Genomic DNA, 15,103 nt, shown 5'->3' with positions numbered 1-15,103 from the left:
CTTCTTGCAGACGAATATGAGGAAGATGATGAAGCCCATGAGCAGGTTCTAGGCGTCGCTGAGGTACCAGGCGCGGTATTCTGGTGAAAGGGCGCTCAGAACCTCCCGCACCCAGCTGACGCCTATAATCTCGGTGAGCTTCAGGTACAGACGTGATTCAAATGCATCAGCTTAGGACACACAATAACGTACCTCTTCTAAAGTTTCTTGATGATCTTCTTCTTGCAGACGAATATGAGAAAGATGAGGAAGCCTATGAGCAGGTTGTAGGCGTCACTGAGGTACCAGGCGCGGTATTCTGGAGACAGAGCGCTCAGGACCTCTCGCACCCAGCTGACGCCCATAATCACACAGAGCTTAAGGTACAGACATGCTTCAAATGCATCAGTTTAGGACACACAATAACGTACCTTTTCTCAAGAGTCTTGATAATCTTCTTCTTGCAGACGAATATTAGGAAGATGAAGAAGCCCCCAGCTGACGCCCATTATCACGGAGAGCTTCAGGTACAGCATGAATCTGGGAGAGGATTATGACTGATAAGTTGACGGTTGGTGTAATGTAGGTACGTGATGGGTCACACTTAAAGTTTTAAGAGCAAACGTGTAACAGGCAGATAATTGAAATTTTCGTAGAATAAAAATGGAATCATAAAATAATATGTAATTCCACAACCCATGGTTATAGATATGTACTGTAGTTTTCGCACTTAGCCATCCGGCCTGTACATTTCTGACTTGTAAGCAAATAGCATCAATGTTTACTTGTTAGACCAGCAACCAGAAATGTACGGTTAGTTGTCATTGTCAGGCGATAATTTCCAGCGTGGTGAAACAGGGGACAATTTACCATTAGGGTGGCTACAGTGTCAGCATTAGGTGTCATCTGTCAGGTGTTAACTGACCTGTGACGGTGTGTCCTATGAGGGTTTCCAGCGGCAGGCGAGTCCAGCACAGCTGTGCCGCGGATGAGGCGCCAGATGTTGAACGAGGTCATGAGGAACAGGATCCAATTCATGACGATGATGACTAACATTGGCACGTATAGGTACATGAATTTGCCACTACCTGTAAATATTCCACAGAATTACGTATTAAAACTAAGGTCATTTGACAAGCAGCTAGTCTATTTGTTTCTTGACTCGACGGAATGATGCTCAGATCGCGAGTTTGTCGCGACTCTCGCGCGTGAGTTGTGCTGCCAACACGCGACAAGCCGCCAAGTCGCGCTGATCTGTCTCTTCTCGCGCCTGTCGCCGTAAGTTATGCTAGAGGTGCAGAGGAATAATGTACGGGTGACAAGGGGGTAGGGGAGTAGGGACCGAACGAGATGCTTTACAAACAAGGTTTGTTCCGCAATAATGTCGTATTATATTACTTAATTAGTAAAAAAATATAAAAAAATGTATATTGTATCTTTTAAAATATTTCCTGTTATATACCTAGGTATTTTTAGGTATGTTTTTATTTAATATTATCAGAATCTGAACTTCCGGCTAATTCCCGAGAACATAAATTAGCGTAAAAACATCCGCAAATTATCCGAATTTCCCGGTGCTAACCATTCATTGATAAGACTATTTTTATACATAATTTGACCGAGCTGCCGGCGGCTGTTAGATTATTAACTAAACTTATTGTTCCTTAAAACGAATACTGTCTATAACGAAATAAAACAGGAGAACATGACCAAGGCGCCCAGTACCTGGAAATGAACTAGCTAGTAACTAGTCCTCCGTTTACGTGACAGATGTCTGAACCACTCGGCCACCTGGGCTCGGTGGTATGGGTCAAAATTTCCAAGTACAACAATTTAAAACAAGTGCTAGTTGGACTCGCGCATGAAGGGTTCCGTTCCGTACTTCCGTACCATTACGCAAAAAACGGCAAAAAAATCACGTTTGTTGTATGGGAGCCCCACTTAAATATTTATTTTATTCTGTTTTTAGTATTTGTTGTTATCATAGAATAAAGAAGTAACGAAGAAAAGTAACTCAGTACATTGCTACCCGGCTTACGTAAATCGCGTTATCTTCGCCGGTACCTCGAATGTCTTCGCGTTATTTTTAGATGGCGTTGTTATCAATAAATAATAGTGACATCTAGTGAGGTAGCAATGAATGACACCGTCAAGTAACCATATCTAAGAAATGATTTAATATTTTGACGCCTGCGCCACTTCAGTTTTGGTCGAGAGATTTGAGTATTTGACTTGCAATTCTGAGTACTCGGGTTCGAGAGCCAGCTCCGGTGGCACTTTTTTTATTTTATTTTACATTATCCGAAAAATTTTAATCAAAAATATTTTTTTTTATGTATCATACAATTCATGAAGTAAACATTGTTACATCCATAAATGTCTCTGAAGAAATCCCTACATATTAAAAATTATAAAAAAATCAAAAACATCCTATATGTAAAAAACATAATTAGTAAAAATATCTTTGTATTTAACACCATGTATTTATTATGTGAAAGTGTTTGTTCTACAGTGTAATGTATAGTGGCAGATACCATGGTATCTGCCACTATACATTGCATTTTGTATCTCAATGAGATACAAAAGACATACCTACAATACTCGAAAGTATGTTTTCCCGAAATGAAAGCAATAATAATCTTATGTTAATTTGTGTTCATATATCATATCAAAACAAGAAGTCCTTGGACCCATGGTCTAATAAAACATGGTCTTCTATTCCCAGAGTGACACGGGCCTACGTCACAATAACATTGCCACTTTATTTCAACATAACATGTTACATGGGTACATTATACCTATGGTTAATAAGTTAAAATATTTGTTTATAATTTTATAATTTTCATTTATATGTATTTTATCTTAAATTTTACAATAGCACGTAATTTTTAATTATTCGTTAGCAATATCAGAGATATATATAACTCCGTATAAGATAAATAAAGTCTAAGAAAAAAACGTGCCTCGGACGGCCAAGGAAAAGTCATTCTCGAATAGATGGCGCCATTACCTTTGGCCTATTCTCGGCTAGATGGCGTTAACGACACCGTTTGGTATTTAACAATTTTAACACATATCAGTGAAAGAACATGGGTCAGTATGGAACAATAAAAAATAAGAATCATTTATCCGTAAACATATTTTGATTATTTTATACATTTTCAATTTTATTTTAAGTTTTAATCGTGTGTCGATAGATGGCAGTAAATGTACCGTGACTACAAAATTGACAATGACAGGACCCCTCTATACTATCTATTCTCTTTGGCAATATCTTCCGATTCACGAAAGAAATTTCAGACGTTCGGGTAATTCTGTTTACATTACTGGCAACACAGGATAGTGCTGTCACATTTGACAATTCGGATCTAGATAACTTCATGCCCTGACCGTCATCCTTGTCGAACGCGTGTTAATTGTTATTTCCTTCTCGCTCAGTGTCAGCAGTCGCAGTGTTTTCCAAACTTTTCACGTCGTAAGCTTGGTAATTAATGTGTAACTGTGAATTAGTTTTTCAAACGTTTGTCTTGTATAGATAAATAAAGTTTAATTTAATACATGAGATTTGTTTTATTTTACTATGTTTCTACATGAAGAACTTAAAATTAATGCCGTTAAAATAATTTTCACCGTTGGTTAAAATTCTCCCACATTTTAAAGTTTGAGAACCTGTAAACAGCATGATGACGTAGGCCCGTGTCAGTTAGGTCATACGCGAATCTCGGAATAGAGTACCAGGCGGAGTATATTATTATACCATGCTTGGACCTAGAATTTACTTATCGATAGGTATGTAATATGTTTCTCTCAAATAGTTAATATTAGTTGTTCCTGATTTATAGATTTTTCTTAGTGATGCAACGAATAATACTTATTATAAATAGAATCTAGATATTTACCTATCATTGAGATACAAACTTAAAATTGCAGTTGTCCCCTGGACACCAACCTCATTTTCCTTCACTTTAGTTTCGAAAAAAACTCCCTTACTTTAGTTGGGTTTTGTATGAAATATTTGACACAACCTAACTTATGTTTTGAATGCGTTGACTTAAAATTTTTAACTCCCCTCTTGGTGCTAACGTCAGAAACTAGAATACCTACTCGTAACGCTATGGCTGGTCTAGTGACTGGGTGTTTAAAACCTACCCCAATCAAGAAACTTTACTGTCTCGCAGGAATAGCTCCACCGGCAGTGAGGAGAGAAGTGGCAACTGCAATAGAACGAGAAAAACAGCTTCACGATGCACGGCATCTGCTGCACACCCACAGTCCAGTTCGGAGACGTCTAAAATCTAGGAAAAGCTTTGTTACCAACCCACCACTCGACAATCAAACTCCAAAAAAAGCCAGAATCACCGCCTGGAACCAGTGGCACGGTTGCTCGCCACCTTTTATGACTCCAAATGAACGCTTACCCCCTGGAGGAACTGAAACGTGGAAAACTTGGCGGGCTTTGAACCGTTTACGGGTGGGAGTCGGTCGATCAAAGGAAAATCTCATAAAATGGGGAATCTTACCCGAGAATTCAAATGCCGAATGTTTTTGCGGATCATATCAGACGATGCAGCACATGACAATGTGCCCTCTATGCCCTGTCATCTGCACTACCGATGATCTCCTTAAAGCAACTCCCCGAGGAATACAAGTGGCAAAACATTGGACGAATATAATTTAGGAAATTGGATCACCTTTACACGATAAGAAGAACGCTATGGCTTTTCATGTAAAACTTTATTTAGACTTATTCTGTTTATTTCATATTTTTATAGCCTACGCCAACACACTTACAAGAAATTAAAATTTTAAATTACAAATAATACTTTTTAAACTACAAACACAACCCCCTTGTCAGTAAATAAACGCCTACATTTTTAAAATTTGCTGCCTTTTTCTATTGACAATGTTGGTGTACCAGAGTATAAATATGTAGCTTTCCAACAGAGAAGGGTCCTTATGGTTCATGTACAATAAGGACCTTTTTATCAGAATTTCAGTTGGAATTTCAGATGGAAAGGACCTCCCATACAACCATTTCCAGTCGCCGTTACGACGCGGTGTTGACACATCTTGTGTCGACACCGTCTGTTTCGGTCACAATTCCAGTCGCAGAGTCGTCGCCGTGTCGACACAGTTACCAGAAATGGGGAAGGGTCGACACATGACACAAAGTGACATAAAGTGTGGTCGCCGTGTGCACACATTGTTTCGGGTTTGCGACTACTTTATGCCAAAATCATTCGTTCATTCGTTCATTTTGTTCCTGTCAAATGGAAACTGTCAGATAGAAAAATACTTAAATAAAAATAAGTGACATTAATACGCCATCTCTAAAACGGATTACAAGACGTAATTATATATTGTTTGCATTTATATTACAATAGGACTTAAATTATTATGGGGAATTAAACTGCTCGAGTGATTTGATAAACTAAGTGTAATATAATCAACGCGCCACCACATTGTTTTAGTTTAGCCGGAAATTAAATTGTTTACTTCTCAGTGCCTGTGTTCATAACTATATTATTTGAAGCATTTTTAGTACTTCGATGCGTATACTATACTTAAATAACAGAAATAACGCTTTACATACTACGAAACTTGTTAATTATGATGTATAAATATGGTTTAAGGCTGAGAAATATTGCAGTCACAAAGTAGTTGCAATGTTTCGACTTTGTGTCGACTCTGTGTTGACACATGACACGCGCTGTCAAAAGTAATAACAAAGTTACTGGTATGTTACTGGATTTGCAAAATGGCTCCTTGTGTTGATTTGTTTTCAGATATTCTCAAAGTGTAAAAATGCCGTGGTCAGAGATGGGCATTAATCGAGTTAATCGATTTTATTCGAGTTTATTCGACTAATTAATGGAATAAAAAAAGTTAATTCTCAAATTTTAATCGCGATTAGTTTAGTCGACCTAACATAGATTGAAATTGAATTAATCTGAATATTAATCGAATAAATTATCGATTAAATCTCGATTGAAAGTTGACAGGGGGCCATTTTTGTACGTAAAAATAATAGAAATGTCTTGCATGCAGATGGTAGCAAAACACTTTGTCATACAAGTCGAGATGGGTGTCGATATATAGGTTTTAGGGAGTGCCGATTTCGAAAATAATGACCATTTTGGAATCCGAAATGGCGGCCATGCACTGTATCATAAAAGTCGTCATGGATGTCGTTTTATACGTTTTAGGGGGCCCCAATTTTGAAAATGATGACCATTTTGGAATCCAAAATGGCGGCCATGCACTATGCCATAAAAGTCGTCATGGGTGTCGTTTTATAGGTTTTAGGGGGCACAGATTTCGAAAATGATGACCATTTTGGATTCCAAGATGGCGGCCATGCACTATGTCATAAAAGTCGTCATGGATGTCTTTTTATAGGTTTTAGGGGGCCCCGATTTAGAAAATGATGACCATTTTGAAATCCAAAATGGCGGCCATGCACTATGTCATAGAAGTCGTCATGGGTGTCGTTTTATAGGTTTTGGGGGGCGCAGATTTAGAAAATGATAACCATTTTGGATTCCAAAATGGCGGCCATGCACTATGTCATAAAAGTCGTTTTATAGGTTTTAGGGGGCGCAGATTTCGAAAATGATGACCATTTTGGATTCCAAGATGGCGGCCATGCACTCAAAATCAAAATCAAAATCAAAAATATACTTTATTCATGTAGGCCTAGCAACAAGCTCTTATGAATCGTAATTAATCTTAATCTAATTATCAGAGCAATTTATTGATGTTAATATTATTCCATAATAAAACTGGATTATTATACATATCAAATTTAACACTAAGAATTTCACAAAAGGATCGTCAAACATTAAAAAGATTGTATAAAAAAATACTAGTCTAGAATTTCTAGAATAAAATCTAAATGTCAAAAAAAAAAGCATAAGTAACAAAAGAAGTAGATAGTATTACATCGGAATATCCATTTCCTCATCAATAATCAAATATTCCTAATAAATAAATAATCATTTCGAATAACAATTAATCCCACGTTGTAATATCATTAATGTAGTCTTGTGTGGTATAATAAGCTTTAGAAATAAGTTTACGCTTTACATAATTCTTAAATTTATTAATAGATAATTCAGTAATATGGTTTGGAAGTTTATTATAAAATCTTACACAATTACCCATGAATGATTTTTTAATTTTATGGAGCCGAGTGAAGGGCACTGCGAGCTTATGTTTATTTCTAGTATTAATATTATGAATTTCACAATTTTTCCTAAAATTTACAATATTTTTATGTACATACAGAATATTCTCATAAATGTATTGACAGTGCCCTGTCATTATGTCAATTTCCTTAAATTTATCTCTTAGTGAGTCTCTATGGTTCATTTTGTATATTGCTCGAATAGCCCTCTTCTGCAGAACAAAAATGGTATTTATCTCTGATGCACCGCCCCACAGTAAAATACCATATGCCATAATGCTATGGAAGTAACTAAAATATACTAATCGAGCTGTTTTCACGTCAGTTAACTGACGGGTTTTGCTCACTGCAAAAGCTGCAGAGCTCAGTCTATTCGAAAGAGTAGCAATATGGGGACCCCACTGGAGTTTAGAATCTAAAGTTATACCAAGAAAAACTGTACTATCAACTAATTCCAATTCCTCATCCTTCACAATGACACTTGTTTGCACATGCCTTACGTTACTACTAGTGACAAACTTAATACATTTAGTCTTTTTCTCATTTAACAATAAATTATTAACATTGAACCAATTTACTACTTTTGAAATGGCATTGTTTACATCATTGTAAGCTTGTTGCTGTCGTTTGACTTTGAAAATAAGTGAGGTGTCGTCTGCAAACAATACTATATCATGGTGGGTCTTAACCAATGCCTGTTCACTTCCTAAGAAAGTTATGTCCCCAAATAATTGCGCATGTATGCGCCTGAAGCTTCTATGTGTGCTTTGGCCTCCTAGAAAAAGTTGCCAGTAATCAAAATAAAAACATTTTTCTACAGCAACATTGAGCAATGTTGCTGCCAACTGAGATTTAAATTTTCACGAATTTTTTACATTATTAATCATAAAACGGGACTTCAAACACTTAAAGCTGAAATACACGCGATTAAGTTTTATAATGAATATTTGCTTCCAACTGTCTTTATCAATGTTCATAAAATATATGGAGGGTAGGTACGTCTACCCACCATAATAATAAAATATATTTGTCAATGACTCTGTCCAACTGCTGTGGTTAAAGTTCATAACGAAAATTTTATTTATTAAATCTTTAAATAATAAGTACAACGTAGCGGTACTACCACTTAAGACTCTGTAAGTCTGTACCTACATGGATTACAGCAATGCACGTAGAAAATGTGCTAAATGCGGAGGAACGGCTGTTGAAGATACATATTTGAGTGAAATTCATAGCTTTAGTGGGTTCAGAAGGAACCGCGTCATAACGCATATGGAAAGCGTATTAATTAACCGTGAAGAAATGTATGAATACAAGTTGGAAATCTGTGTAAAATCCCGTGTGTAAAGTATAGTGTATCTGTGTGTGTAAAGTGTAAGTAATAGGTAGGCATGCCTATAAAGTTTTCAGTATATTATACTGAAAACTTTGTGAATGCGCTTTATTAACGTCTATTTTTTTATTAAGTTGTCAGGGTTTAATTTTCAGTGTATATTTCTATATGTAAAACATTTTTTTAATAAATAAAATAATACCATGTTATAAACATAAATATGCCTTTTATTTAAATCAATTGATAATACCACAAACAAGGGGTAATATTTGCATCTTTTATATATTTCGTGATATGAAGATAACAAATATGTTTATCAACAGAATTACTACCTATACCTACCAATACCCGCCAGGCTAAACCGGTTGTCAACTTTAGTTCCATTGGTACACAACGACGGCGCCACTAGTATAAACGTATAAACGGTTGGGGACATTTTTTTGTATGGAGTTACCGTTCTTCTCCTAGTGAGTATTATATTCTTTGGTCTTAACAAGGAATGGCAAGTCATTTATGTAGATAAGGAACAGGAAAGGCCCCAATATTGACCCCTGTGGTACACCCACTATGTCATAAAAGTCGTCATGTATGTCGTTTTATAGGTTTTAGGGGGCCCCGCTTTCGAAAATGATGACCATTTTGGAATCCAAAATGGCGGCCATGCACTATGTCATAAAAGTCGTCATGGGTGTCGTTTTATAGGTTTTGGGGGGCGCAGATTTCGAAAATGATAACATTTTCAATTTAAAAATGGCGGCAATGCACTATGTCATAAAAGTCGTCATGGATATCGTTTTATAGGTTTTAGGGGGCGCAGATTTCGAAAATGATGACTATTTTGGATTCCAAGATGGCGGCCATGCACTATGTCATAAAAGTCGTCATGGATGTCGTTTTATAGGTTTTAGGGGGCGCAGATTTCGAAAATGATAACATTTTCAATTTCAAAATGGCGGCAATGCACTATGTCATAAAAGTCGTCATGGATATCGTTTTATAGGTTTTAGGGGGCGCAGATTTCGAAAATGATGACTATTTTGGATTCCACTTTTATGACAAAATACGTAGCCGCCATCTTGGATTATAAAATGATCATCGTTTTCGAATTCTGCACTCCCTAAAACCTATAAATCGACATCCGTGACGACGCAAGTTATCTTTATTTTCAGATCTAACAAATTGCTACAGAATACAAAGGACAAAAAAGAAGCGAGGAGGTAATGAAACAAGCAAAAATACAGATGATTCCTCGACGCAATTGGGTGATTCTTAAATTGTGTCCAGATTTTTTTTGTCATAAAAGTTTTTATTTTTCACATATTACTCTCACAAGTTCCGTGACATTTCGACCTTGTAATTTTTTAAGTAAATGTTTTTGTTTATCTATGAGGATCTCACTAGAATAGTATAATCAAGGTATGTTTATATTTGATGAATGAAATAGTAACGCAAAAAAAAAATATTTGTGTCTTATATTCCTGCCGAAGACTTTTATTTTACCTTTTCCTTCTACACAAGTTTGGCCAAGTAATAAGAATTTAGGGCTCTCAATTTTATTTTGACTTCTACAACAGTAAAGCTCCGAGGCCATGTTTGGTATCGTTTTCGTATAAATTCGCAGTACCAAATTTAGTTAAGGTATCACATTGACACCATTCCGAAGTAAAAACATATAAACTTATTAAAATACTTTCTTTTAAACTCCTCTTCACGCTTAAACTGCTGAACAGTTTTAATTTAAATTTGGTACACATATATTTTGAGTCCCGAGACAGGATATAATAAGTTATCTCAAAAATCATCCTTTAAAGGTGTGAAATGAGGTGTAGGGGGGAATTCAGAATTGACTTCCTGAAGTTAATACTGTTTAAGTTTAGGTTTGAAGTCATGTTTTTTCATCATTTTTAACTAAATCAAAGATGTAGACCATCCCAAATTTCATATAAATCGGTTCAGCGGTTATTGATTTCCCGTACAAATTTCCACGCCACTTTTCACACCTTCAAAAGATGATTTTGGTTATAAGATCTATCCTATGTCCTGTTCCGGGACGCAAACTATTTCTATACCAAATTTCAACGAAATCGGTTCAGCGGTTAAGCGTCAAAAGAGTTTCAAAAAAACCGGCCAAGTGCGAGTCGGACTCGCGTATTAAGGGTTCCGTACATTAAGTCCGACTCGCGCTTTTCTAACCGCTGCACATTTCTAATAGGTTTTCCTGTCATCTATAGGTAAAGAACTATTTTGTGTATTCAGACGGACATACATACAGACGCACGAGTGATCCTATAAGGGTTCCGTTTTTTCCTTTTGAGGTACGGAACCCTAAAAAGATTTATTTTTATTTTGTGGAATGGTGTCAATGTGATATCTTAAATGGATTCAGCACCCCAGATTTATACGAAAACGATACCAAACACGGCCTAGCACCTTCACTGATATAGATATATCAAGATAAAATTGAGAGCCCTAAATAAACTTTCAAGAGCGGAAACATATCGAAAAAATTGACTGAATAAACTTGTAACAAATTAAATTAACTTTCATTTTGTATAAGTGGCCATGTCGCTGAGATGCATAGTTTCCGAGATATAATCGAAAAACGGGAAAATGGGACCTTCAAAGCCCCCGCTCTCCCCCCCGCTCAAGGGCTACGGCCGGGGACTTTTGATATGTTCACCTCCTAACTTGTCAAACCGAGTTACGGAGTCAAAAATTGTGTTCCGAGCATTTCCCTCTACAACTTTTGGAGCATTCGTTGCCTGACCTAAGTAGCTTATTGAATTTCTTTAAAAACTTTTCTGTAAAAGGTTGACGGGTGTTGGGTGTTTATATGGTTTCGGTCGATTATTATCATTTGCATTGCCCATGATGACTTACTAGAATTACGAGCACACGAGACACTAATAGTAGTTTGACAAACCTTGGTTTTTAAGAGGTATTTTATATTGACATTTGCTGTCACAAATTTGCTGTCAGATTTAGTCGCAAACCGCACGCAAAGTGCACACAAATGTGTCGACACCTTGTTACGGAAAAGTGTAGACACGGCGACGACACTTTGTTTCGAAACAATTCTAGACACATTGTGTGGACTCTGTTACGACACATCTGACATTTAGTTACCACTTTGTGATTCTGCGACTGGAATGGTTATATGGGCTTATTGTACTTGAACCATAAGGACCCTTCTGTGATGGAAAGCCACATATTACAAATTATAGTTACAGCAAATAGGATCCTGTTGTCAACTATCATTGAACACAGAACACAGTTGTGGCAATTCAGTTCATTATATTTAATGAAGGTGGGTAGACAAAAATAAAGCATGTATTGAAATAAGGATAAAATTTATTAATGGGTATTAATAACTAATTAAAAATTCTTCATTGCATCGAACTGCATCCATTGAAGCAGGAATTGACAATTTCATGTTTCTCCTCTTATTCCATATAAATAATACTTTGTACTTCATTTTGTCAGATATAATACATTGTTGTTGTTGATTGTTCAATGGCAACCCGGAGGTGTGTAGGGCCTCCACAACATCCTTCCACGCTTTTCTGTCTTGAGCATCCATCTTGGCCTCGTTCCGGCTCAGTCAGATATAATACATTGACCAGTAGTAACTCTATCCATTGGTTAGCAGGCGTATGATGTTTAACGACATGTTTCCCCTTCTAAATTTAAAACATATTTCCGATCGTTCGCTTTTCGGGTGATAGGAGCTAGAATGGGAGCACCTGAAATCAAAAAAATAATTTGTTGCATACAAAAACATCTTAAAGATACAATTCTGACCAGGGACCGAATACCAGTAAATTTTTCATACAAATTAACGGGTATTCAATTTCAGTATCACGGTTGTTTATGTATATTTTTGATTCCTGATGCTATTCACTATATTTTTGCATTTAATTTAGCTATCTTATCAATCACTATCCTTACCTAAATACTATTCTAAACTATAAAAAAAATACTGTGAATGCTATGTGATATTTTATTATTAGTTATACCGGATACCGGTAACGGTCCCTGGTTTTTACTACATTTTTGCAGGGAAAGCAAGCATTCATCATAAAAATCATTATTTTTTCAAAATAAAGTCCATAACTTGAGTGTTTATAACTACATCTGTATTTTCTAAAATTCTTACTTTTCAAAAAAATTAAAACAACCTTACATTAAGACCTTTCTGTTGGTAAAACTAGATTATATTAACAACTTACATAGATTCAGTAAAATGTTACTGAGGATTATCTTACATGGTTTGAAATTAAGAACTGGAAAACTTATAGTTACAGAATAATTATACTTTTATTACCAATAACTGAGCAACCAATAGATTACATAACCAATAAATTCCGTTCACTAAAGTAAAACCAGCCATGAGTGATTTGCTTCATTATTTTCGACAGTAAATAATTGGTAAATAATGTCAAAGCACCACTCAAGTTTACATACATAACCGTGTTCACGGTCGTTAGTTCGGGATTAACAAGAGGTTAAAATAAAAAGTTATATGTATAGAGCGTTGAATATGTTAAAATGTTTCAGTAGTTTACATTAAATAACCTTTAATAAACTTACCTGATGCATATTATTAATCCATTTGAAGGCAATATTCATCATTGATTGGCAAACCGTTGACACCCTCTCCTCAGGTTTGTTTGACCTGCTTTAGTTTAATTCTGATGGTACTTCAGGAATCCACAGGAATTCAGTACCTATTGTGAACTACATTTCGAATAATATCAAATACCGAACCGAACTAAATTTAACACATGAAATTAAAAAAGTTCATAATGATGTTATAAACAGACGCTACGCGGTAGGCGGCCGTCGACGCCATGGTCCTGTCCTGAGGGCCTACCGCGACCCACGTACGACATGTTGCCTCCCTGTCACACTTAAGTACGAATTTACAGCGACAGAGAGGCAACACGTCGAACGTGGTTCGCGGTAGGCCCTCTGACAGTTTATATTTAGTGTTGCCATTGATTTTTTTAGTCTCCCTAAATATATCTGTCATGTCATTATTGTTTCTGCTTCTTAATTGCACATGTTAATGGATCAAATAAAAAAAAATGTCCAAAAATACTTTTTAAATATAAATCTACTATAATGTTTGAGTTTTAAAATACATGCCTAAAATTTCCAGTCGTTTTTTAAGAAGCAGCATTATAACAACACCCCGAAGTAGGGTACTGTTTTAATAGAATTACAACCCGTACTTGGTACAGTTTCTATTTACGCAGTTGGCTCCCTAGTGAACATAATTTGTAATTTAAATACATGCGTCTATTCTAGCAACAGCCTAAAAACTTAGCATATTTTTTGTAGAAGATTTTATTATAAATACATTAATACGTTGTTATTATTTATATTAGCTAAGATATACTTAATTTATTTTACCGTGGTCATAATAAGAATTTGAAACGAAACGTTATGCGAACACAATCTTGATAATAAATTTGTGCGTATCTGAACCACGCGGCGTTGCCAAATCGCAATGACCGCCAAACCACTGACTAGACAACGTCGCATCCTGTCGTTGCATTGTATTGTGTACTCATTATCCGAGTTAGTGTAGTGTCAGTGTTGCCATTTCAATGAAACAAAAAATAAATAAAAATATTCCTTTAGTCTAGTTCATGTTCTAGTCTAGTTTTGTATAATTAATGAGTAGAGCTAAATAATTTGTTCAAAATACTGTAATGGTTGATTTAAATAACTAAAATTCTTCAATTATGCAGAGTCTATGCGAAAGCCCTACGACTCTTCTCCTTGCACACAGGCTCTAGTACCTAATGACATGTTCAAATAGACTTTCCAGATTTGAAACTTGTAATGTAGGCAACATAAGCTGAGTAAACAATCCCATCCACATAAAATTAATTGTCGCCGTTGTGATTTTCAAGCGTGGATAAACGGTGTCAAGTCATTTATTGTATGTTGTATGTGTTTTGGAAACTGTAAAAAAGAAGTTTGAAGTATAAAAATGTAGTTTTTTTAGCATTATTTATTTTTAATCGGAATCCGTTCCTGTATATAAATTTTAGGTTTCTCTTTTTTTTCGTCAATATGGCAACTTTGTTTAGCATACACTGGCACGCACTGGTGTGCACCTTGCGCACGCGCCATCTACCGGAATACGACGTTCGTTATTTAGTAATTTAACTTACAAAAAAAGGTTCCATCAATTCAAGCCGATTCAAGTAGCCGACTGGTAAAAACTGTAAATGATTTTCCAATTTTAGGTGTTATAAAGTGATAATTTTGTACGATTAAGTTTCATATTTATAAATATTACGAATTGGGTTATTTAAGTGAAACAATGTGGCGAATTCATCAATATTATTTTTCATGAGTGTATAGTAATGCCATCTATGATTTGGTTAGTCAAACATGTGAGTGTGACTATGGAGTTCCTTCTCTTTCTTTACTTATTACTTTATGGTTGTTATAGCAGCAACATAAATACATCATCTGTGAAAATTTCAACTGTAATTGCTAGATTACGGTTCATGAGATGCAGCTTGGTGACAGACAGAGACGGACAGAGTACGAGTCTTAGTAATAGGGTCCCGTTTTATAATACGGAA

At 35.8% G+C, this 15,103-nt stretch overlaps 1 protein-coding gene across 1 annotated transcript in view; it reads right to left on the bottom strand.

The window, feature by feature from the left end:
- Positions 1–416: 416 nt before the first annotated feature.
- Positions 417–15,103, bottom strand: part of LOC134796516 (G-protein coupled receptor Mth2-like) — a 48,235-nt gene continuing 33,548 nt past the window's right edge. The window contains exons 6-7 of the mRNA XM_063768703.1: positions 905–1,067; positions 417–519 (exon numbers count right to left, since the gene is read on the bottom strand). Coding sequence (XP_063624773.1) covers positions 417–519; positions 905–1,067 — 266 coding nt within the window. The remainder of the gene's footprint in view (positions 520–904; positions 1,068–15,103) is intronic.

Source organism: Cydia splendana, chromosome 13 (genome assembly GCF_910591565.1).
Source record: "Cydia splendana chromosome 13, ilCydSple1.2, whole genome shotgun sequence".
Lineage (NCBI taxonomy): Eukaryota > Metazoa > Arthropoda > Insecta > Lepidoptera > Tortricidae > Cydia > Cydia splendana.
Note: the sequence above shows the minus strand (reverse complement) of the source record. Positions and strands in the feature narration are given on the sequence as shown.